Source organism: Erinaceus europaeus, chromosome 9 (genome assembly GCF_950295315.1).
Source record: "Erinaceus europaeus chromosome 9, mEriEur2.1, whole genome shotgun sequence".
In the NCBI taxonomy this organism is placed as follows: domain Eukaryota; kingdom Metazoa; phylum Chordata; class Mammalia; order Eulipotyphla; family Erinaceidae; genus Erinaceus; species Erinaceus europaeus.
In genome coordinates, this window is record NC_080170.1 from 66288888 (window position 1) to 66314424 (window position 25537).

The 25537-nt window shown below is 43.0% G+C and overlaps 1 protein-coding gene and 1 long non-coding RNA gene across 5 annotated transcripts in view; both read right to left on the reverse strand.

Moving 5' to 3' along the window:
- Positions 1–25537, reverse strand: part of LOC132540421 (uncharacterized) — a 216491-nt gene continuing 190954 nt past the window's right edge. Inside the window, exon 2 of the long non-coding RNA XR_009551614.1 lies at positions 1–2978. This is a non-coding gene — a long non-coding RNA (uncharacterized LOC132540421). The remainder of the gene's footprint in view (positions 2979–25537) is intronic.
- Positions 1–25537, reverse strand: part of DDR2 (discoidin domain receptor tyrosine kinase 2) — a 158776-nt gene continuing 133239 nt past the window's right edge. For 3 of the 4 annotated variants that reach the window (XM_007533311.3, XM_060198096.1, XM_060198097.1), the window contains 7 exons: positions 22139–22349; positions 17095–17318; positions 15104–15231; positions 11770–11961; positions 9134–9368; positions 8425–8574; positions 1–6789 (listed from right to left, as the gene is read on the reverse strand). In XM_007533311.3, coding sequence (XP_007533373.3) covers positions 6655–6789; positions 8425–8574; positions 9134–9368; positions 11770–11961; positions 15104–15231; positions 17095–17318; positions 22139–22349 — 1275 coding nt within the window. In that variant the 3' untranslated portion in view covers positions 1–6654. The remainder of the gene's footprint in view (positions 6790–8424; positions 8575–9133; positions 9369–11769; positions 11962–15103; positions 15232–17094; positions 17319–22138; positions 22350–25537) is intronic. The other variant, XR_009551612.1, reaches the window with a different exon arrangement.

Below are 25537 nucleotides of genomic sequence, written 5' to 3' on the forward strand. Positions count from 1 at the left end.
TCAGCAGCATGTTTCTTTAATTGTTATTATTTACAATTCTCATCTGACATACAGAGAATAAATAAAGGCAAGAAAATATACAATTGGTATTTTTTTCTTTTTCTAATGCAGGGAACTTGTACATATCCTATGACAGGTAAGCAGAAATTAAGTCAGGCTGCCTACTGACCCTTTGATGAGACATGTTGCCCTGCAGAGCCTGCAGAACAAACAAGGCCTGAATGTTTCCTCCTGGAGGAAGCCAGCGCCATATTGCTTCAGATGCTCAGTTCTGGGGAAAAGCTACCAAGCAACAGAACATAATCAGACACTGTAAATAGTGAACAGCTTACATTGGGTAGGCTATATCATGATCTCTCCGTGTGTTTACAGGAAATCCTCCAAATTTTCAAGGTTTTTTAAGCCTATTTTTTTCAGAGGCTTCTTATCCCACAGTGGTCTCTCCAGAGTCACTGTACATACTTCCTCTTTGTGCCATTGTGAGTGTGGCTAAGCTCTCCTTCTTGCTAGCTCCTTTGTCTTGGGAGGCCCAAGAAGTCACTAACAGGTAGCTGAAAACTGGGTTGGAATGGGCTGGGCTTGGGGTCAGAGTCTGGTCCTTGCTCCTCCTTGCATGGTTGTCTGAGAATCTCAGAGACACTTACTAAGATATTTACGTAGATAAATTCTACCATCAGAAAGAAAACACACATGGAATATGAATTTCTCAGGTACACTTTCCTGTTCCTCCCCTCATTTTTCATTTGAAAGATAAAGCCTCTACTCTACAGCAAATTCATTTTCCCTTGATTCTTTCTCTTCCAAAAATTGCCTAGGTAACAATCATCTCATTTTATCTTTTCTTCACCCCAAAACAACATTCAACAAATATTTATCAAGACATGCTACAGGACCTGTGGTCAACATTTTGTGGTCTCGTAGAGGGCATCTTTCAAATGCTATCACAAAACTGTCATGTCACACAAAAATAAATTTGTGTTTGCATTTTGTTTGGTCTTGTGGTTGTTAGCCCTTTTAAGAGCAGATATTTAGGAAAATACAAGTTATCTACTTCTATGAAAAGAGTGATCTGCCACATGTTCAGGAACTTTGCCATTGCACTCTACTCTTTGCACAAGTTCCTGTGTGAAATGCAACCTAGTTCTGCTTCCAAATAATGACTTATTCTCATTCTCTCTCTCTCTTTAAAGATTTTATTCATTATTGAGAATATAGGAGGGGAGACAGAAAGAAACAGACATCACTTTGATACATGTGCTGCTGGGGATTAAACTCAGGACCTCATGCTTGAGAGTCCAGTGCTTTATCCATTGCACCATCTCCTGGACCACATGACTTATTCTCAATGATGTTCTTTATCACCATCATAATTGCTATTCACCTGTAAGAACCAACTAGAATTTTCTCCTATGGTCAGTTTTCTAGCCAGCAAACTCTGGGAAGGTCTATTTGCCTTTCATGTTGCTTGATCCTTCTAGGTTGTTTTGGAATTGTTCCAAATGTTGAACAACTGAAGTAGGTCAGAAATGGGGAGCCTATCTAGGTGGTCAAGGAATTCACTCATTTCTTACAATTGCTTTAGAATTGTGCAGATCTAGATAGTGTCTTTCCCACTGCATCCAAGCAGGGCCACATGCCAGCAACTGAATGAGTACAAGTAGAAAGCTGGTGAAACTAGGGGAAGGTCTGTGGTTAAATGAATCACACTGTATCAATGTCAGTTGTCTGGGTTTGGGAAGGATTATGTAAGAACTCACCCATCAGAGTCCAGGTAGTGGGACACCTGGTAGACTACACCTGTTACCATGTGCAATGACTCAGGTTCAAGCTCCCAGTCCCCACTTGCATAAAGGAAGCTTTAAGAGTGGTAATGCAGTGCTGCAGGTGTCTCCTTTCCTCTCTCCCTCTATGTCTCCCCTTTCCATCTCAACTTCTCCCTATCTCTATCAAAAACAACAACAAAAAAAGTTGCTGCCAAGAGTGGTGGATTCATCAAGAAAGTACCAAGTCCCCTCAAATAATGCTAGTGGCAGTAAAAAAATATTAAAACCACCAAATTTAATAATAAAAGTTTTCCCTTTCAATTCAGCATTGAGACATTTGCCGAGTGAAAAAGTCATCCACCTGCTTCTAGAATAATGTTGATGTTTAACCCAGAACTATATGACAGCATAGATCTATATGACAACTTCCAGGAACATTTAGGGATTTACCTGATTACTGCCAGAGGTCAGAATCAGTGATGAATACACTGACCTGGTAAATTGCAGGTCTATACTTTCAATTTAGGACCACAGATTTCCAGATCCTACATTGGGAATGATTTAAGTCTTAATTGTGGCCTTTTCCTGTCTTTTTTTTTTTTTTTTTCTAGTTTGGGGGCAAAACAGATGTGATTCCAGAATATTTGCTTGGAACATCTTCATCTCATTACCTCTCTCTGTTCTATTCTATTCAAAACATATGGCTGGGCCTGCACCCTAGCTTTTTTGTGGGAAGTCAGGATGGTGGCAAGAAGGACACATGGCTCCAACATGGTGCAGGCCCCTGTGCAGACACACCAGACAAGATCTAGCCTCTTCTAGCTTCAGTCTGCTGTTTCATTATTCCCTTGGGACCATTCTGAGCACAGCAGTGTTTAAAACAAGTTTTATTCACAGAAGCAGGTACAGCTGAGATCTGTGATTGGCCATGTGTCTCTCCTTTCTAGGTCTTTGTTTCCAAAGTGGCACTTGGGATACCAAGTCCAAGAGTAGATTTCTTCTCACCACCATGAGAACCCAGACCTGAAGCATATCAGAAAGAGAGATTCAAGTTGCTTTCTTCTCCCACCTCCTCAGAAATGAGAAATCATTCTCTGATCTTTGCCCATGGGTTTTCCTATTCATGGTGGAACTCTTCCTTTCTTAAAACTCTCCAGAGCTCCCTTCTAGCTCATCCTCTGCACCTGACTACATTTTTTTTTTTAAACCAAAGCACTGCTCAGTTCTGCCTTATGTTGGTGTGGGGGCTTGAACCTGGGACTTTGAAGCCTCAGGCATGAGAGTCTCTTTGCATAACCATTATGCTATCTACCCCTGCCCCAGCCTGACTACTTTTTTTAAAGTTAGTATTTTGGTTATCCCTCTCTTCTGGAATTTCTTTTCTTTGTATCTTTCATCTCTAGGAAACCTCACTTCTGTCTGCCTGTCTGTCTCTCTCTCTCTCTCCTCTTTTCAGAGATATCTCTCTTCTTTACAGATCTCTCTCTCCTCTTTCCAGAGATTTGCTGTCACATTTCAGAAGAGACCCTCCACAAGTCCACTTGCTTTGATCTCACTAATTGTAACCCCTGCCCCAGCCCTTCTTAACACACTCTCTGCTTTCCATCACCTCTCTTCCCTCATCACCCCCTCTACATCCATTACATGCATGTCAGTTTAAACTGCTTCACAAAATCATTGCTCACTATACAGAGTTATACATTTGGATTCAATTTTTCTAGCATTAAAAACTACCTCTCCTTTTGGTGCCTTCTCACTTGGATCCCAAGATCTTTTCTGTCTGCATAGCACATTCAGATTCTGACCTAGCTGCTGACACATTAACCAGCGAAAGTATGCATTCAAATCCACCAAACCCCCAATACAACCTGGATGTGAGCTATTCCACACAAAATTACCAAGAGGCCAATTCCTTATAGAGCTAACAAACTCTCTTCCTTTCCCTCATCTCCTTTTCTAAGTAAGTCCTAGCTTTATTCACCTGCTTCAGAGCTGAGCTACTCTTAAATTCTGTATGCTAAATATTCCCCTTGGACTCTATAGGGTCTTTAGATCAGTTTTGCCAAGCTCTGTGCATCTGATCAGGTTAATGTTCACTTATATATCAGTATGGAAGTCTGAAGACTTTGCATCTCAGGAAGGGCAACTGAATGGGTTAAGACACACTTGGCAACTGCCCACAGTAGATTTACTCCTCTGAATCAAGGCAATTCAGGCACACTACTTTTATTTAATGGAATATATATATATATATATATATATATATATATATATATATATATAATTGTGAAGTGAGAAGAAATAAGTGGAGAACACTTAGGCAAAGGAAGGGGAAATTATATTAGTTTCTCTTGCCTCCAAAGAAGTCACAGTGCAGTCTGGAGAGAGCCTTACTAGGGGTGGGTGGGTGAAAGGAAGAGGCTGTGGCCTTTACTCCCAGCCTTTCTTTCCTAAGTGTCTGTTTGATGGAGCTTCAAGGTGTTCAGTTAAACAGACTTATTGGAGGCATTTCTAGAGGAGATGAACATTTAAATAAGTAGATTGGATAAAACAACAGGGAGCCTCTAGAGTATCAAAAGGCCTGAATAGAGGAAAAATGAGAGAGGAGAACAGGAGCTCTTCTGTCTGCCTGGTTGGGCTGGGACAGCAGCCTTCTCTACCCTGACCCCCCAAACTCAGTACTGCACACCACCCACTTGCCAGGTCTCCAGCCTGCAGATGGCAGATTTATTGCTCCCCAGAAACATTCAAGTCAATTCTGAGGTCCAATAAGATCACAGCTCTAGGCAGGAATAGGCTACAGTCCATGTAGCTGATTGCTCTGCTTCTTCGGAGTACTCTGAAATAGCACTGATGTTGAAGGCTAAGTGTTAGTTCTTGCAGAGTAAGTGAACACACCTGGTCCTGCATACACTGAGTATTGCACAGATGTAGAAATATCCACTCAACACTGGACACTGGTAGGTCTCATTGTGAATCCACAGTTATCTTCCTGCATAAATTCTTCTGCTTACCAGTGTTGTGAAGATATGGCCAGATCACTGGCTCTCCATCAGTGACAGAGCCAATCACCCAGAGAACAAGGAACATACCAGAACAGAAAGGTACATCAAGACCAGCTCCCCCAGTGTCCTCACTGCCCAGATGACAAAATAAACATTCAGAGAGACAAAGTTGCCTGTACAAGATGGCATACTTGGTTGGGTGAATTGATGTTGTCCTGCCTTCCAAACCAATGATCCCTCCAGCGTTCTTCCTGAGGAAGCCCAGAGGTACAGGACAACTGTCAGGAGAGGGTGTCTGCTTCGAGAAAGAGGAGAACACGTGAAGTGAGCATTGAGGGCTGGGGCTTCTGCTTCTGCTGTGTGAGGTGAGGCTGAAGGCGGAGGGGGAACACTCAGCTTTCTCAGAGACTACGTGTAGAGAGTGGACAGAGAGAAAGCAAATGATGCTCACCGAGGGGGTCATGGCTTTTTCTTCTCCATTTGGAAACCACATTCTGGAAACTTTGCTTGACTTCCCTCCACAGGAATCAGAGATTCCCTTCTCCTACTTCTACTAACTCAGGACTCATGGAATTTGAAATCCAGAATCCACTTTGGGGGAGGGGAGAATGACTCATTTGGACTATAGGACAGCCCCCATAAATTCTGAAAGCAGAGCCTCACACTTTCTCTTCTGTAGTCCTTTCTTATTCTCAGACCTTCTCCAGAACATCTTGGTGTGTCCACAAAGCAGTGGGTTGGATGACTCTCTTATCTGACCTCCCTCCATTTTAGCCTCTGCAGAATCAAGTGGTCAGGGTCAGAAGGGCATCCAGTATCACTTCATACAGACATCCATCTTGAGTTTGAAAGTCTACACCTCTTAGCTTCTTTCAGTGACAAATGCCATCTCAGGAGTAAATCAATCTCCCTGAACTTCCCTCGAAATACTCAAAATAGATCTGATCTCTTAGACACAGTCTTCTGATGTTCACATCTGAGAAATCCAATCCCATATTCATGGATCTCACAGGTGATTCTGCTGGGGCTGCCACAGCAACATCCTTTCCTGATTCAAATTCTGGTTCATGCTAAAACACACACACCTGAGTGGGAGGATGAGGAGGGCCCTGTGTAGATTTAACAAAGGGGTGGCACATTTTGGACCTGTCCCAGTTAGCTGCTTTCCTTGTGCCCAGAAGTCATGCATACATCAGCTGCTTTCATTGCAAAGTCACAATTCCTCTCAATTCAGTCTTGTTGCACACAACCTCCTACATCCATTGCTGCTTGAGAGACCTCAACTCTGATTGCTGTCCATGGGTGAATAGGAAAGAAAACTTTCCCAAGTCTGGACCATCTCCTCTGATAGGAGAGGAAAGTATAGGTCTCAGTTCCATGAGGAAACCAGCCTTCTGGGCTCAGTGGCAAATACCATTCTACCCAAGTGTCCACAGTCACCAGGTGCTGTCCTCAAGTGTGAATTCCTGTTTCCTAAGACATTACCCTACAAGTTTTTCTTCTCTTCTCTGAAAAACTTTTCAAAGGAGACATGGAAAACAGTCATATCAGATCTGCACATTTATAAACACAAGCGTGACCTTTATAAATTACCTCATTTGCAAGATTTTCTGTTCAACACTCCAGTCTATCAAGTGCAATTTCTTCACTAGATTTTTTTTTATCTGTCCTAGGTTGTTTTTTTTTTTTCTGTTTTTAGTTCTTTAATATAAAAAAAAAAATACATGAGTATATATGGGTCAGGATAAGAAGTAGAGGGATACCAGAGACATAGAGAGAAAAGCAAAGGAGCCTTTGTCTCTTGGGTCCACTGAATGTCCAGCTGGAGTGGTGGATCCTGGGAGGAGGTCCCAGGACTGTAAGGTGACAGGAAGGCAGTGATGACATCACTCAACCCCTTGCTGAAGGAGCAGGAGGTGGATTTCCTGGAATGATGGCCGGTGCTTGGTGTCTCTTCTCCAGCAGCTTAGCATCAGCTTATACACAGAGTCAGGGCAAATGGCAGGCTGAGGGAGGTAAGTCTTTGGAAACAAGAATGGCAACAAAAAAAGGGGGGGATATTAAAATGAGGGGAAAGAAGTAAGAATAGTTGCACCAGTTTGATTTGGACCCTTCCCACCCTCTTGAATATGAAAACCAAAATAAGTAGGGGGTCTGTTCTTATTCAGATTGCTATCTCTTTCCAGATCCTTTGTCATTTTGATGAATCTGGGGCAGGACTTTGTGGTCCCTATCATTATCAAAGATGACAAGGAAACAGAGGCCGGAAGATGGTAGAATATGTGTCTCCCATGCATGAAGATAGGGATTTGATCCTTGGTGTCACATGGAGCACCATGCACACCATGCACAAGGGAACTCCATGGATATTTTGGTGTTTATGTCCATCTCACTTTCTCTAAGAATATATAATTTAAAAACTGGGCCAGAGAGGCTGCTTAGAAGTAAATGCATGCACTAGACCCTAGATCCACACCCCCAGCACCACATTAAACTACAAAAAATATGACATGTAAGCAAAAAGGGCATCTCAGATTGGAAAGCAAGTGTTTACACCACCAGTTCCTTCAGTCATAGTACCACATGTGGATGGTTGACTTGTACATAGGCCCAACATTAGCATTAATCATTAACCAATCACTCTTCCTAACCCAACTTGTCTCACATGTAGTAAGAAGTGGGGTTTTCCCCAGTAACTGCTTATACACTCTGCTGTTAAGTGACAGGAAGAAAAGGCAAATGACTGTGATTTCTTTGTTAACTGAATAAAACAACTCACCTGTCTTAGACAGCAGAGAGCAGATCTGCTCTCTGCCAGTGTGCAAGGGTAATGATTTCATCACCACAAGAGTAACCTGAGGTTCCCCTGCAAATAATATAACTGTGGGGTTCAAGATAAAATGACATCCCAGGGCCAGCCTTCCTTGTCTCCAAACTTTATGAGCTCTTGTAACTTACTTGTCTTTTGCTTGCTTGGCTCAATTGAAGCCACAGAGGATCCATTTTCATTTCCTGCCCGAGCTCACTCTGTCTCCCCAGCTGTGACCCATTTTCCCTCTTGAGATGCCACATCTGTGCTGTGGCTGCTCCAGGGACTCATTATTGGGACTGCCAACAACTGGCAGGTCCCACATTTCACAGGAACTTCAACAATGGAGCCACCCACAGAAGGCTTGGATTGTTCTGACTAGGAACTGGGGACCCTTGTCTACTTGGAAACCAAGGTTTTTCTCGAGTCTGAGGGAAGCCAGCTGGGCCAGAGAGGCTTCTTGGGATGTGCCTGGTCCTCTCTGAATGTGTAAGTCTAGAAACATTGCCAGCTGGTCCAAGCCAAAAATTTTAGCCACTGCTAATAAATCCCACATTCACTTCAAGCTTGTATTTTTGCTCTTAGGGTTTCCAACCAGGAAGACACACCATCCATCCAAGTCTGGATGGAGGACTAGCCTGAACATGAGAGAGAGGATTCTGTTCCCTGGGACCTCTGAGTTAGGCAGGAGCCTGATGTGGTCCCCACCCACCATTGGGGGTTGAGACCTGGGTCTTCCATATGTCCTGGATTGCTGGTGGTGTGAGCTATCTGTCAGGCCAAAACTTGCCTTTCTCCATCTGGTAAGGTCACCCTGCCCACACTCACTCAGCCCCACAGGTCTTACCTGCCTCCCTTGGTCTCGGAAGAACTCTCCAGTATTCTCAATAACTTGTTCATCTGACAGCTGGGAGTAGGGCTGCTCCTGGCAAAAGGTGAAAGTCTCCCAAAGGGTCACCCCAAAGGCCCACACGTCACTCGCTGTGGTGAATTTGCCCTGGTAGAGAAAGGAAAAGGAAAGAGTATCAGAGTGACCTGTCTCCAACAGAGACACACTGGAGGTTCATGTTCTGGAATAATCCCCTCTGCCCTCTACCCAGGCAGGAAGAGCTAAAGCTAGAAAGACGACAAGAAGTCTTCTGACACCACCTATAGACCATTCTTGTCCTATGGTCAGTCCAGGTTGCTTCTGTTGGGGGTGACACTCCAGGGCTGAAAGGGTTATGTCATAAGCCCAATGATTCTCCAGTCAACACTCAGAAGGCCAGACCTTAGGCTCTGAGGTATCCTTAAGAAATGCTCACAGAAAAAACAAGAGGAAAAATGGGAATCCTACTGTTTTCTGTGCCCGAGAGACGTCTCCCCTGGGCAGATCTCATGTGGTGCTGGGACTTGAACCTGGGCCTCATGTGTAGCAAGGCATGCACCCTTCCAGAGGAGATATGTCTCTGATCTGAGAAAAACTAGGCACATGTTAAAGAGAATCGTTAGGACCAGAAAAGATCATCTCCGGTCACATGACCTGCCAGGCTTGCATGTCAAGCCCTGGTACTCACCAGCAAGATGCTCTCCCAGGACATCCAGCGGATAGGGAGCACTGCCCGGCCCTGGATGCGGTAGTAGTCACCGCTGTATAGGTTTCTGCTCATCCCGAAGTCTGCAATCTTGATGGTATAATTCTTTCCCACTAGGCAGTTCCGAGTGGCGAGGTCTCGGTGGACAAAGTTAAGAGAGGAGAGGTACTTCATGCCAGAGGCGATCTGGGTGGCCATAAACTTCAGGTTGGCATAACTGAGGCAACGGAAGAGAGAAAGTCATCTATGCTAGCCCTCACCATAAAGTGGCAATGGTGGGGACTGCCCATCTCTAAAGGGAGGCTGGGTCATCCTGCCCGGCCACTTGAGGAAGACTGGTCCTGAAATGAATGAAGCCTGCAATGTTCCCAGTTGTGGTCATGAACTGTGAACTCAGACCAATAGGGACTCAGGTTACAAAGGCTCTTGAGCTAAATGTAAATATATATATGGGCCTTCGGTCAGGTGGATGGGGCAAACAGTTCATTTTTTTCATAGATTTTTTTTTCAAGATTGGGAGCTACTCTGTCCTAATCCAACTTTCCAGCCCTTTTCTCTACTCTGACACCATTTTCTCAGACAACATTTTGTCTAACTCCATGTTAGTTATCAAACTCAAGCAAAAAACTACAATAGTAGTATGCCTCTAGGAATATGCTTAAAATGAATTTCCTAACTTCTTTCAAACCTAAGATCCCTGTTCTCATCTGCTCTACTCCTACTTTTTGTTTCCTATTCAATAATCATTTTTGTCCTGATTTATATCTTGCTCCTTTTCAGCCACCAAGTTTCAGATGCTATCATGATTCCATCCTGACTTCCCTGGGCAGAAGACTTCAATGGTCCTGGAACCTCACAGGTCTGGAGCCCTACCCCACTAGGGAAAGATAGAAACAGGTTGGGGGTATGAATTGACCTGTCAACACCATGTCAGTAGAGAAGTAATTACAGAATCTGGAACTCCCACTTTCTGTATGCCAAAAATAATATGATCCATACTCTTACTGGGAGAGAAATGATAGGGTTAAGATGACCAAAGGGCTCTGAAATACAACTCCATTGGGAATTGGAGAGGGAGGAGGAGATATATTAATATGGATATATTAATAGTTATATGTGTGACTTGGAAAGGAAGAGAAGATTAGACCTTAGGGAAAAAAAAAAGGCCAAATGTATACAAATATAGTGTAGAAATAACAGTTAACTCGTATCTGTAACCTTGGGAGAACTGCTGTCATTTATAATGTAGGGACTGGGGATCCAGAACTCTGGTGGTGGGAACAGTGTGGAGTTGTATCCCTGTTATCCTAAAATTTTGTAAATGAATACTAAGTCAGAGAGAGAGAGAAAGAGAGAGAGAGAGAGAGAGAGAGAGAGAGAGGCGGAGAGAGAGAGAGAACATCATCCATGGAAGGAGGGCACACATTTGTAAGCTGACACCAGCATGCTGGAGTTCAATCTCCACACCCCTTCTATTCTTGTCTAATTAAAGAAAAAAAATATTTATTTACACAGAACCAGAGCTTCCCTCTAGCACATATGATACCAGGGATAGAAGTTGGGATCTTGGACTTGAAGATCCATCATTTTAATCATGGTCACTCTTGTTTACTTTTATTGATATTATGGTGGTTTATAACATCAATCCCTCATTTATTTTTAATTTTTTTATGTGGTGCCAGGGAATGAACTCAAGGGCCTCATGTATATGTTTGCTTTTGTTTTTTTTTAATTATTTTTTTAGAATTTCTTTTAAAAATGTTTTTATTATCTTATTTATTGGATAGAGATAGCCAGAAGCCAAGAGGGAAGGGGGTGATAGAGAAGGAGAGAGACAGAGAGATACCTGCAGCCCTGCTTTACCATTCCTAAAGCTTTTCCCCTACAGGGGGAGCCAGGATCCTGGAACCAGGAGCTTGAACCAGGATCTTTGCACATTGTAACCACCACCCTCATGTATATGTTTGAACATTGTATATGTTTGCACATTGTAACCGGCCCCTCATGTATATGTTTGAACAGCTTCCTGGGCTTACTGTTAAAAAACTGAAATATTTATTTTTATGAGAGAAAGAATGAGAGAAAGAGATCCAGAGTGTTACTCTGGCACTTGCAATTCTAGAGATTGAGCTCAGGACCTTATGCTTGAAGGTTCCGTGTTTTATTCATTGTACCACCCCACAAATCACTCTTACTCTATTTTTTTTTAATTTATTTTTATTGTTGTAGTTATTGTTGTTGATGTCGTTGTTGTTAGATAGGACAGAGAGAAATGGAGAGAGGAGGGGAAGACAGAGAGGGGGAGAGAAAGATAGACACCTGCAGACCTGCTTCACAGTCTGTGATTACCCTGCAGGTAGGGAGCCGGGGGTTTGAACCGGGATCCTTATGCTGGTCCTTGCATTTTGTACCACATGCGCTTAACCCGCTGCGCTAAAGCCCAACTCCCTCTTACTCTATTTTTAATCAGTCTCCTTGCTTTCTCCCAAAGAAAGCTGCTTCACTATCTCTTACACACTCACCTTCCCCCCATCCCCTGAACACTAATGAACCCCACCTTTGGATCTCAGGCTCATCTCATGGATGTGAGGAGGAGCTAGAAGATAAAGCACATTTACCTGACAGTGGATGCATTGCTAGAAGAAGAAGTGGGGGGCTCGTGGCGGGAGAGGAACTGATTGAGGTCCCCATTCTCCATGTACTCAGTGATCATGCACAGTGGGTCCTCTGTGATGCAGACAGCCAGGAGTCGAATGATGTTGGGGTCCTTGAGCCGAGACATAATCTTGATCTCTTTAAGAAAATCATTCCTTTGGGGACATAAAAATTGTCAGTTAGAACTAGGAAGGGGGAGGATGCCACAGTAAAATTCAGTCCAACCCAGGCCACCAACTCTCCAGTTGGATGGCCTTGGAAGGAGCTGAGACACTGGTTCCTGAAGTTGTCTGAAATATTACATTCCCTACTCAACCATGACTTTCCTGAGAACCATTCAGCTCTGCATTTCAGGGACTTGACAAAAGGCCCACCACACTGATAATAATTATTGGATTGGAGTGACAGCATAATGGTTGTGCAAATGATTTTCATGCCTGAGGCTCTGAGGTCCCAGGTTCAAACCAAAGCATCACCATAAACCAGAGCCGAGCAGTGCTCTAATAATAATAGCAATAATAATAATAAATAATAATGTGTTTCTTATTTGCTGAACCAGATCTAGACTGCTGAAAAGCCCTCTGCCCAATGACGCTTTCTACTAGAAATCAAATCACAAGTGTACCCAAGAGATTCCCTTTTTCATAAGGTGTCACAGAGCTGGTTTGTTCATGAAGCGATTAAAAGCTTAGAAAGTGAACACTTGCCCTATAATTTAGCTGCCAACTCATATTCTCATCCTGAACTTCTCCTTTTGAATATGAAGAGTTCCAGGGGTAGTTGAGTGATATGTGGTCTCTCCCCCACTCTTTTTCTTTGTACTATCTATCTCTTTTTACTCTTCTCTCTCTTCCCACCTGCTTTCTCCCTTTTTCAATCTAAAGAATTAAAAAAATTGACCCAAGGAGACGTCTGAGCCATGGTATCAATGGTGTAATCAACACACAAAAATTCTCAAGCCATAGCCCAGTAATTGGCTCAGTGAACTCTGAGGCAATTGGACTCTCTGACATGAGGTCCTGAGCTTGATTTCTGCATTGCATGTGTCAGAGTGATGCTCTGAGTCTCATTCTCTAATAAATAAATAAATCTTACTTTTTTTCAAGCCTCTACAGCTGCATTCCTTTACCTCTTTTCACATTCTAAAAGTTACAAGGCTTTTAATTAAACCTTATCATCATTTTTAGAATTTACACAGATTGGTGAAACTGGAAATTAGCCTTCTGTCACTTGGCACAGCAATGAGATAGAACAGGCCAACACAAGTGGCAGGTGTTACCCAGATGTGAAAACTTCACAAAGACAAACATGACCAGCTTCCACCCAGCCTGCCTCTCTGGGTGAGAATAAACTCACCATTTTTTTCATTGAAAAGGCTGTCAGACAACGAAGCAGGGTAGGAGACTGTGATTTATGTAGAAAAAGTCCAAGATATTATTAGCCAGTTTGTAAAAACTTCTAAAGGACTTTGTATCTTTTGTTGTTTTGTTTTGTATTGCTTTGAGGTCCATGGACACTTTGCCATACAGAAGTAGCTTCTTGGGAGTCGGGCTGTAGAGCAGCGGGTTAAGCGCAGGTGGCACAAAGCACAAGGACCGGCATAAGGATCCCGGTACGAACCCCGGCTTCCCACCTGCAGGGGAGTCGCTTCACAGGCGGTGAAGCAGGTCTGCAGGTGTCTATCTTTCTCTCCTCCTCTCTGTCTTCCCCTCCTCTCTCCATTTCTCTCTGTCCTATCCAACAATGACAACAACAATAATAACTACAACAATAAAACAACAAGGGCAACAAAAGGGAATAAATAAATAAAATAAATATTTAAAAAATTTTTTTAAAATTTTTTTAAAAAGTAGCTTCTTGTTTTTTTTTGGGGGGGGTTGGCTAGACATTGAAGAAAAGAGCATAAAAGAGAAAGAGAGTATAAGAAAGTAAATCGGGATGCAAAGAAAACCAGGGAGGAGGCTTAGCAAAGATGCGTGTGAAGACATGTTTTCCAAGAGGAGATACTGGCATTCAGGAGCACATCTATGTATAATGCTGAACAAGTACACATTCGGAATGTCCTGTGCTTGGGTGTTAGCAAATGTGGTTGGGAAGTGAATGTGGAGTCAGTGCAGTGGGAAATGTACACTTCGGAGAGCAAAGATGATGACACTGGACCATCAGAAAAGGAAAGCATGGAGACTTGAGGCAGGTCTCACAGAGTCCCCCTCCAGAGGAAAAGAATTGCCCAGAAGTTTCTACATGCACTTTTCCCTGCAGATGAAATTCACAATGGGAGGTGCAGACATATGAGGAAATGCTCCACTTCACTTATGCTTAAGAGAAATGCAAATTAAAACTACACAGAGATTCCACCTCACACCTGTGAGAATGACCTACATCAATGAAACAGGAATTGATATGTGTTGGTGAGGATGTGAAGAATGAGGGATTCTGTTACACTGGTCAAATGAATGCAACTTGTTGCAATCATTACAGAAAACAATATGGAGAGTCTGTAAAGAAATAAAAATGGAAATACCTTATGATCTAGCAATACCACTCATAGATAGGCATTTATCCAAAAGACATGAAAACACTATTTTAAAGGGACATATGCAACCCCATGATCATAGCTGTATTATTCACAACAGCAAAAATATGAAGACAACCTAAATGCCCACTGTCAGATGACTAAATAAAAAAGTTATTGGACTTCAGTGATGCACCTGGTTGAGAGCACATATTACAGTGCACAAGGACCTGGGTTTGAGCCCCCAGTCCCCACCTGCAGGGGGAAAACTTTGTGAGCAGTGAAGCAGGTTTGCAGGTGTCTCTCTGTTTCTCTACCTCTCTATCTCCTTTCCTTCTCTCAATTTCTGGTTGTCTCTACCTAATAAACAAATAAAGATAATAAAAAAATTTAAAAAGAAATTTAAAAAAAGAAGTTATTGGATATGTACTCAATACATACTACTTGGCAATTCAAAAAGATTGTATTATGTCCTTTGGGACCCAATGGATGAAACTGGAGGTGAGTATGCTTAGTGAAGTAAAAAGATAAAATGCAACTATCATTGTCTACTTCACTTTTGTGTGGGATCTAGAGAACTGAAACACATAAACTTGTACACCAAAGCAAAACATAATCAACCCATCTCTAAGACCTCGGAGAATTATTGTGATTATCATCAGGGGTTGGGGGCACAGAACTTTGGTAGGGAGTGGTAAGGAACTATACCCCTATAATCTTATAATCCTGTAACTCACTAGTAAAAAGTAAAAAGAGAAAATAGTTCTCAAAGGATGACAGACCTGGCATTCTTGTTAGCATCTGCTCGGAGCATTTTCACAGCCACTAGGATAGATTGGTTGGTGCTGACATCAAGTGCAAAGTCTTTATCTTTGAACTTTTCCATTCCCTCCACTTCACAGAGATGAACCTGGACAAAAGGCACCCATTTAGTTATCATCCTGAAGGGGTCTTGGAAATCTGGCAATTTGGGCAGAATTACAAAAAGGCCACCAAGAAGAGGGGTGTAACACAACTTTGATGCAAAGAGTGGACTAAAGGCAATTACTAAGTACCTAGACAGTAGGATATGCTACTATTTTTATAAAAGACATTACATGATCAAGAGGTTACAGGAAAGAATTTATAACACAGTGCTTTGTGACAGCATATCCCCTTATAAAAAGGGCATGGAGAAGTACTTGAACTTTGACTCAAGAAAGTTTAGTTACTGGATCACACAAGACATAAGACAATTTTTGCTCTCAGGGAAGGCATTAGTAAGGGCTAGCATTATCAGTAGCCTGTAAATTAATAACAGAATACCAAGCCTACATGTTCAGCCAAGGAGACAGAAGGATGGTCTATGCATCACAAACACTAGCCACACACCCTTGTTTCTCTGCCAACAGTAAATCCACCCAAGCGCCCAAGCATAAGGCACACCACCCATTCAGTCTCTTCCTCTCTCTCCTGACCCCTCCTTTTTTTTTTTTTTTTTTTTGAGCACTAGCATCCATCACTCTAAAATGTGCCAGGGATTGAACCTGGAAGCCCTGATACCTCAGGCATGAAAGTCTATTGTGTAAAACACTGCTGTCTCCCCACCCCACCCCCATACAGCATCCTGAAGCCAAACTCCATTTGGAGGCAAGTGTTGAAGAACTCCCATTGCAACTTAATTCTTTGGTTTTGCTTTGGGTTCTAGAAGGTTCCTGTGACTGATATAAGAGTGAGAAGCTGGATACTGCATGTATCAGTCTGAGGACAACAGGGAAGAGGCCTCCTCCTTAGCTCAATTAGCAGCTCATTCCCCAGTGGCTCCTTCTGGAACCAGAGGCAAGGGCTGGGCTGTTTTTGACCATTTTGCAGATAACTCCCTCTAGAAGGAAAAAAACAATGTGGCTATCAAGTCTCAGGGTGTTCTTGGACAGTTTATAAAAAGTGATCACATCTTTTGGGTCTCCACCCACTATAATCTACTAAAACAAACAATTTTGAAATAGGGGATGGGTGGTAGCCTTCCCACTAGAGAACACACTTTACCATGTTCAAGGACCTTTGTTGAAACCCCTGGTCCCCACCCTGAATGGGAAGCTTCAGGAGAGGTAAAGCAGTGATGTCGGTGCCATATATATATATATATATGCAGAGACAGAGAAGGAGCAAAAGAAACCATAGCACCAAAGCTTCCCTCAAAGCTGTGGAGACTGGGCTCAAACCAGGATTGGGCACATGGCAAAGCAGTGCTCTATCCTAGTGAGCTATGTCTCCAGCCTATGTCTCTCCTCCCTGGCTCTTTTTCTCTCCCTCATCATCTATCAAGAAAAAAATAAAATGAAATAAAATAAAATAAAAGGAAGTAAAAGTCCCAGTAATAGCCCTGGTGGCAAAACAACAAACAAACACAACTTTGAAATTACTGAATGTTTTTCAAGATTTCTGTAAGTCCCATGGCAATGCTCTGGTGCAAAGCTCCCCCAGTGCTCTCATACAGTGCTGGGGCTCAAACCCAGGGTGTCTTGCTCAGCAAAGCACATGCCCTACCAGCTGTCGCCTGGCTCTGACTTACCAGCTTTGAAGATATCTATGTAGAGGTCAGAGACTCCGGGAACTCCACAACAAGTGGACAAAGGTAAGGGTGACTTCATTCTATTCTTGTAGATGACAGTAGACATGGGTGACATTGGCTGGGACACTGTTCCACTTGCTTTTTTTTTTTTTTTTTTTTTTAATAATTCCAGTCATTGCTTTTGAGCTACCAAGGACTGAGGACTCTAAAGAACACACTCACCTCCCCAAACTGGCCTTCTCCCAGTTTCTCTTTGAAAGTCAAGAGCTTCCTGGGGAACTCTTCCACAGCCACATCTTTCCCAGAGAGCAGGTCCATGGTCACGGCAGGTACCGAGTAAGTGTTGCCCCCTGTGACTCCCTGCAGGTTCACAATATCAGCCTCTGCATAGTGGGGCACTCCCTCAGGCCCACTGGGCTGGATGGGTTTCACAACACCACTGCAGCCTGGAAGACAAAGGCCCCAAGTATCATTGTCAGGGCCTCTCTGGAAAACTATCCATGGAGAGGACTAGGCTATGCCTCTAGGGCAGCCTGACCCACTAGATGTTCCCACTCAAGGACAGCTTCTTTTTTTCAATTTAATTTTTTAAAAAGTTTTTATTATTATCTTTATTTATTTATTGGATAGAGACAGTCATGAATAGAGAAGGAAGAGGAGATAGAGAGGAAGAGAGACAGAAAGACACCTGCAACACTGCTTCATCACTTGAAAAGCTTTCCCCCTGCAGGTGGGGGACTGGGAGCTAAAACCTGGGTCCTTGTGCATTGCAACATATGCACTCAACCAGGTGCACCACCACCTGGCCCCTAATTTAATTTTTAAATTGATTCTTCAATTGCTACCAGGGTTATCAATAGAGATTGATGCCTACACAACAACAACAAATCCATCACTCCCAAGGGGCATCCCTTTTTTCTCTTTTTCTTTCTTTCTTTCTTTCTTTCTTTCTTTCTTTCTTTCTTTCTTTCTTTCTTTCTTTCCTTCCTTCCTTCCTTCCTTTCTTTCTTTCCTTCTCTTTTTCATAGGACAGAGAAAAATAGAGAAGGAGAAAGAAAGAGATATCTGCAGCACAATTTCAGCACTTGTGAAGTGCTGCAGTGGACTCTGTAGTTGGGGACTAAGAGCTCGAACCAGGGTTCTTGCACATAGTCAATATGTGCACTCACTGCTAGGCCCCCGATAATAGTTTCTCTAGAGTCTTCTTTGTGGTCTTCTTTTTAAAAGAATTTCTTTATTGGGGAATTAATGTTTTACATTTGACAGTAAATACAATAGTTTGTACATGCATAACATTTCCCAGTTTTCCATATAACAATACAATACCCCCACTAAGTCCTCTGTCATCCTTCTTGAATCTGTATTCTCCCCACCCACCCACCCCAGAGTCTTTTACTTTGGTGCAATATGCCAATTCCAGTTCAGGTTCTATTTGTGTTTTCTTTTCTGATCTTGTGTTTCAACTTCTGCCTGAGAGTGAGATCATCCCATATCCATCCTTTTGTTTCTGACTTATTTCACTTAACATGAATTTTTCAAGGTCCATCCAAGATAGGCTGAAAATAGTCAAGTCACCATTTTTTATAGCTGAGTAGTATTCCATTGTATATATACCACAACTTGCTCAGCCACTCATCTGTTGTTGGACACCTGGGTTGCTTCCAGGTTTTGGCTGTTACAAATTGTGCTGCCAAGAACATATGTGTACACAGATCTTTTTGGATGGGTGTGTTGGTTTCCTTAGGATGTAACCCCAGGAGAGGAATTGCAGGATCATAGGGTAGGTCCATTTCTAGCATTCTGAGAGTTCTCCAGACTGTTCTCCACAGAGTTTGGACCAATTGACATTCCCACCAACAGTGCAGGAGGGTTCCTTTGACCCCACAACCTCTCCATCATTTGTTGCTGTTACCTTTTCTGATGTATGACATTCTTACAGGAGTGAAGTGGTATCTCATTGTTGTCTTTATTTGCATTTCTCTGACAATCAGAGACTTGGAGCAATTTTTCATGTGTTTCTTGGCCTTTTGGATCTCTTCTGTGGTGAATATTCTGTCCATATCCTCTCTCCAGATTTGGATGGGGTTATTTGTTGTCTTGTTGTTGAGATTTGCAAGTTTTTTATATATTCTGGTTATTAGCCTCTTGTCTGATGTATGACATGTAAAGATCTTCTCCCATTCTGTGAGGGGTCTCTTGGTTTGGGTAGTAATTTCTTTAGCTGTGCAGAAGTTTTTTTATTTTATGTAGTCCCATAGGTTTATGCTCATCTTAGTCTTCTTTGTAATTGGATTGGTTTCATTGAAGATGTCTTTAAAATTTATGCAGAAAAGAGTTCTGCCAGTATTTTCCTCTAAGTATCTGATAGTTTCTGGTCTAACATCCAAGTCCTTGATCCACTTTTGTATTTGGTGAAATGCAGTGATTCAGTTTCATTCTTCTGCATGTTTCAACCCATTGTTTCCAACACCATTTGTTGAAGAGACTTTTCTTTCCCCATTTAATAGTCTGGGCACTTTTGTCAAAGATAAGATGTCCATAGGTGTGGGGGTTCTTTGTGGTCTTCTTAATGCAGACCTTTGCTTATCTCCTTCGCTGCTGTGTGATAATCCTATGGAAGTGTGATAAATTCTAGAAATGTTCCTGCTGTACCAAGGTGGAGTATGATGGCTTGAAAATTTAGTATCATATTTCCTTAATTTGCTTATACCTGGTTCAATGTTTTAAAAATATTCATTTTTCTTCTTTATTATAAATCTAACAGAGTTTTATACAAGAAGCTAGAGCATCACTATAGTATATAAAGTACAAGTGACTGACCCAGGAAGTTCTGAGCTCTACCAACTAAGCTATTTTCCTGGATGCAAGTGTTTCTCATTTTAAAAATATTTATTTATTTTTATGGGAGAGAGAGATTGAGAGAGAGAGACAGGGAGACAGAGAGATAGAGAGAGAAACAGAGCACCACTCTGTCATATGAGGGGCTGAGGATTAAACTAAGGACTTGCACTTACAAGTCCTATACTCTACCATTGTGTCACTTCTTACCATTGATACTTCTTATGCCACTCTGATTCGATCTGCATGATCTAATTTAAGGCACAGTTTAACTTTAAAAATAGGGACTGTGCAGAATGCATACCTTATCTGGGTTCATTAGGCCCATACCACACAGCAGCACCATGAACAACACTGTGGGGAGCTATGTTATTTTTCCCTGTCCTCTGTCTCACCCTTATTCCTCTCCACTCCAGTAGTTTACTATTGTTATTTATTTAAAATATTTATTTCTATTTTTTTATTATTATTTGCTTCCAGGGTTATCACTGGAGCTCAGTCCCTATACTATGAATCCATTGCTCCTGGAGGCCATTTTTCCCATTTTGTTGCCCTTGTTGTTATTGCTGTTGTTGTTGGACAGGACAGAGAGAAATTGAGAGGGGAGGAGAAGACAGAAAGGGGAAGAAAGATAGATACCTGCAGAGCTGCTTCATTGCTTATAAAGTGACCTCCCCTGCAGGTGGGGAGCCTGGGGCTTGAACCCAGATTCCTACACCAGTCCTTGCACTTGGCACTATGAGTGCTTAGACTGCTGTGCTACTGCCCAGCCCCTTACCTATTTATTTTAATGAGAGAGAGATACACAGAGATAACAGAGAACCACTCAGCTTTAGTTTATTATGGTGGTTCTGGGAATTGAACCTGGGACTTAAAAGCCTAAGGAATGAAAGTTTTTGTATAACCATCAGGCTATCTCCCTAACCCTAGTTATTGTTGTTCTTTTAATTGGCCATGGGGGGGGGCTCAACAATATCATGTATGTTATAGGACCATAGTTCATTTTCTAGTGTTGCATAAAAATAATTAAATATGAGAGGGGACGTTTCAGGCTTCAGAAAATAGGTTACTTACTTCAGTTTAGGCTAGGAAGTAGTTTGCTTACTTCTTCTATTCTTGCTGTTTCTATGACAAATCCCTAAGATCAATATGCCCCTTGAATGTTTGCCATCCTAATGAGTGATAAATACATACTAGCTCTTCCCTTCCCTTCTCCCTCCCTTCCTCTCTCCCTCCCACCCTCCCTCCTTTTCTCCCTTCCTTTCTTCCTTCCTTCCTTCCTTCCTTCCTTCCTTCCTTTCTTTCTCTCTCTCTCTCTCTCTCTCTCTCTTTCTTTCTTTCTTTCTTTCTTTCTTTCTTTCCTTCCTTCCTTTCCCAGAGCACTGCTCAGGTCTGTCTTATGGTGGTGCAGGAGACCTTAGAGCCTCAGGCATAGAAGTATTTTTGCATAATCACTATCCTAAAAAGCCCTTGAAAAGTCTGTGTCTTCTGCTAGTCTGCCTGCCTCCTGGCCAGCTCCCTCTTGAGTACCACTGTCCTCTCACTCTGACTTGGGCGGTTCTCAGTTCCTGACCTTCTGGGAAAGCTGCTCTGAGCTCAGCAATGACCCACCATCCCCTCTGATGTCCCTCTGCAGCCCTTCCCAAAAAACACTGGGCTGTGGATCAGCTGGCACTCTCTGACCTGAGCAATGCTCTGTCGAGCCAAGGCAAGAAATCTTGACTCTAGCAATAAAATATCAGATTGTTCTGCTCTGTTCCCACTAAAGAGACATAAACAAAAGATAACTGATCATCCAGGTGGCTAAACACTGAGGATCCTAGGATGTCTTTGGCTTCATTACTTTTTTTTTTCTTCCAGGTGAAATTCTAGTCTGAATGAACCCTGAGTGATGTTTGGAGTTAATTTACTCTATTTGAGCCTTTAAACTTTCTTATTTTATTATTTTATTTCATAGAGACAGAGGTAGAAAGACAGATAGAGAGGGAGAGAGAGACTGACTACAGTCCTGAAGCTTCCTTCAATGCAGTAGGGGCCAGGCTTGAAACTGGCTCTTGCACATGCAAAGCAGCACCCTATCCAAGTGAGCTAATTTGCTGTATCTGAACCCCTTCATTTTCCTCCTGCTATAAAGGAGATGAGTAAGATGGGCTCTATAGGTTCTTCCAATGTTAGAAATTTTTATTGACTTTTTTTTTACCTCTTCTGGTACACATCCACCCCATCCCCTACCATGACCCACCCTAACCCACCCCCAATTTCTGCTATGTGCAGTAGTAAAGAGGGGAAGGAGCTCAGATCTGGCTGGGGGCAGCAGCAGACCAGACTTAGCAATAGAAAGAACGACATGTGTCCACGACATGGCCACACAGTCACACCTCTCCAGGGCTGGCCAGGCTCCCACACCTGTCCACTCTGTCCTCCTCACCTGCCTCTTCTTCCCCTGGAGCAAACTCCGGGAGCTTCCGTATCAGCCTGGATGGCTCCTGGTAGTCAGGGCGGAGGGGGAAGATGCGGTCATAGGTGGAATTGGATTCTTGCTCGCTGGATGAGGAGGAGCGGTTGTTGTTGAACATGCTGGACTCACTGGGCAAAGAGAGGCTGACCGTCATCTCGTCATCCAGCATCCTCCGGGATGCCTGTGGGAGGACAGTGGGGTTGGGAGGGAAAGCAGGTTGTGGCACAAAGAGGTTTCTCACCTCCTCCTCAGACTGATCTCGATAGCCCTGCAAGGCACAGACATCCAGCATGGTCCCCTAAGTGACTACAATCCAGGGGGATGGAATAAACCTTCACATCTTTTTCTTTTCCCTTTCTTTTATTTTGATATGGCAGAGAGAAATTGAGAGGGGAGGGGGAAGTAAGAAGGAGAGAGAGAGACACCTGTAGCACTGTCATTGCTCATGAAGCTTCCCCCCTGGAGGTGGGGCTGGACACCTGAACCCTGGTCCTTGAGCATGGTAATGTATGTGCTCAACTGGGTGCACCTCTGCCTGGCCCCTAAGCTTTCATTTCTTCCACACAGAGTCTGCCACGACTGCCATGCCACGAATGTTTCTGAGCTTCCATGGAAGCCAGTCCAAAAGTTATTTACTCACAATGAGCCTGATGGGGGGACCCAGAGGGCTTCAGAATTGTAACCGTCAAGCCCTTGGTCCCCACCTGCAGGGGGAAAAGCTTCATGAGTGATGAAGCAGGGCTGTAGTTGTCTCTCTGTCGCCCTCCCTCTCTATCTTCCCCCTTCTCAATTTTTCTGTTTCCATCCAAAAATAAATAAAATAAAATAAAAACAAATAAAAATTTAAAAGGAATATTGCCAATCTTTACTGTCATAGAAGGGTGACCACGTTCTAAAACAGGAGTGGTCCACAAAATCTCAGGCCCCAAATTTGTACCATTCAGGGGCGTGCCATCTTTATGAAATTTGGACCAACAATCTCTCTTCCAGTGAAACCCTTTGTGGCATCTGGGACACACCGTACGTGACTTCTGGCTCCCTAACTGAAAGCGGGGTTGCCCTGACTGGAGGCGGGGTTGCCCTGACTGGAGGCGTGGTAGCTCTAACTGGAGGTGGGGTTGCCCTGACTGGAGGCGGGGTTGCCCTGACTGGAGGCGTGGTCGCAGCTTATGGGACATTGGTTATGCCAATGTCCTTGGCAACTGTACTGAAAGCAGGCCCCGTTTTGATTACGTGGGGTAACTGCATAAACCTGTGTCATAGCGGATGCCCCATAATTGCCTGATGTAAGTTCCCATGTCGCCAAAATCCAATTATCTGGGTGTAGGTGTTTAAGATTAAGGCATGCCTGACAGAATTGTGGTATCATGCCATCCCAGACAATAGAGTGCAGGAGTAGTGAGTGGACGTCAGGATTATAAACCTTTCTCTCTAAGCTTGTCTTCACCCTTGAGATGAAGCTTGTTAATGATTCATCAGTGCCTTGGCCAAGAGAGTTAACGGGAACTGACGAGTCTACATTGAGTGGGGTCACCCTTTCCCATGCTTGTGTTGTGCAGATGCATACCTGTTCAAAATAACCGGTTGGAAACCTGGCTTCTGCCTACTGAGCTCCAGATTCAAATGTTCCTGCTCCAAACAAAGCATCAAAATTCCATTCTACCTGTTTGTTACTATTTTCCTGCGATTGTCTAGAGCATTCATCACAGAAACTTGCTGTCCACTGTAGGTAGAGGGCGTCTGGGAGTGCAGCACAAGCCAGGTCTTTCCAGTCCTGGGGGGTGTTAACGTGCTGGTAAAAACTCCTTAAAATGGACTTAGTCCATGGCGCATGAATCCCATCATCTCTGACCGCTTGTCTGAGTTCTCTGAGCTCTTTAGAGGTGTATGGCTGCCATGGCTGATATGTTTTTATAACAAAAGTTTTTTCCTCCTTTATAACAAAAGTTTTTTTCTCCAGTGTGTCATAACTAAATGTTTATGGGTATGTCTCAAGTTTGGTAACACTAACTTAACGGTCAAAAGTGTAACCCTACAGCTACATTATTACCATACAAGGTAAAAATTAATTTGCTAAGGTAACTATTTAAGGTAAAAGTCTAAATGTTTAACGTGACTATACGTTCCCAAAACTAAAATATAAATTCTCTATACAGGACACCTTTGGAGGGCCCCCAAAAGTGCCCTGTAAACTATCTTGTGTAAATTAATCCACAACAGATCTGGCATCAATCTGGCACTGTAAATGTTAAAATCATTGTCACGAAAATGCGTTAACTCTCTAAGCAATTTGAGTCTGTTTAAAATACATATTTTAACTAAAATTGGTCTCAAGATCCTGCTGTAGAGACTGCTACAGGAGGTCACATTAGATGACCTTTAAATAAAATCATAAAGATATTTAAACCAATTATAATCATCGAGGTATCAACTATAATAAACCTCTAATTTGTTACAAGTTCAAATTAACCATGAGAAGCAGATTGTGTTTCTTTCACAGGAATCCCGGAAAAACCATCTGAACCCCTGCACATCTTGACGTCACCCACTAGACGGCATGACTACAGTGACACACCCCCGAAACCCTAGATGTCACTCAACGTGATCTGAAGAACCTGATACACAGAATCCAAGGACAGAACTTTCTTAATGCCTACTTGCCGTTCCTGCTTCTGATTTGCCTGTCACGTGTTGGCAGTTCCAGCTGGCTATCTACAGAAAAGCAGAATTCCAGCAGCTGACCTCCCTCATGCAGCGTCTCATCCCCTGCCAATTCTTCCCCTAGCCATCTACTTTGGACTGAGACTTGTATCGGACTTGCTGGCATACCCTATAGACATTTTACACAATTTTAAAACAGCTTATTTCCCTTAAAGCTGCTGGTTTTTCATAGACTGATCCTGAGTAGTTCATAGACTTTACAGACTGTTGCCTTGAGGACTATACAATGCCAAATAGCCCCTCTGTTTGGTGGGCCATGCCCTCCCGCCTCCCCCTCATTATGTACCCTTGCCCCTTCCCCCGCCCCAAGCAGGGAACGTTCCTTTACACACCAACCCTTCCCTTCACACCACACTGGCTTTTACTACTCCCCTACTTGTCCCTATATCATTTAGGTTTATGCCCAAAAGGTTTCTGTTCCACGATAGTCTTTTACAGACTTTGAACCATCTTATGCTATGACTAGATAGAAAGACCGAAAAAGATGTAGAGATATTGTGAAGAGATGGTTGAGCAGGCTGCGCTTAAACCTAAGTCTCTCTCTCTAAAGAGGGGTTAAGCACAGGAGGACACATAAATCTCACAAGGTTGGCAGCCATTTAAGCCTTCCCTCCTCCACAGAAAGTCCTACATCTTACCACCTGAGCA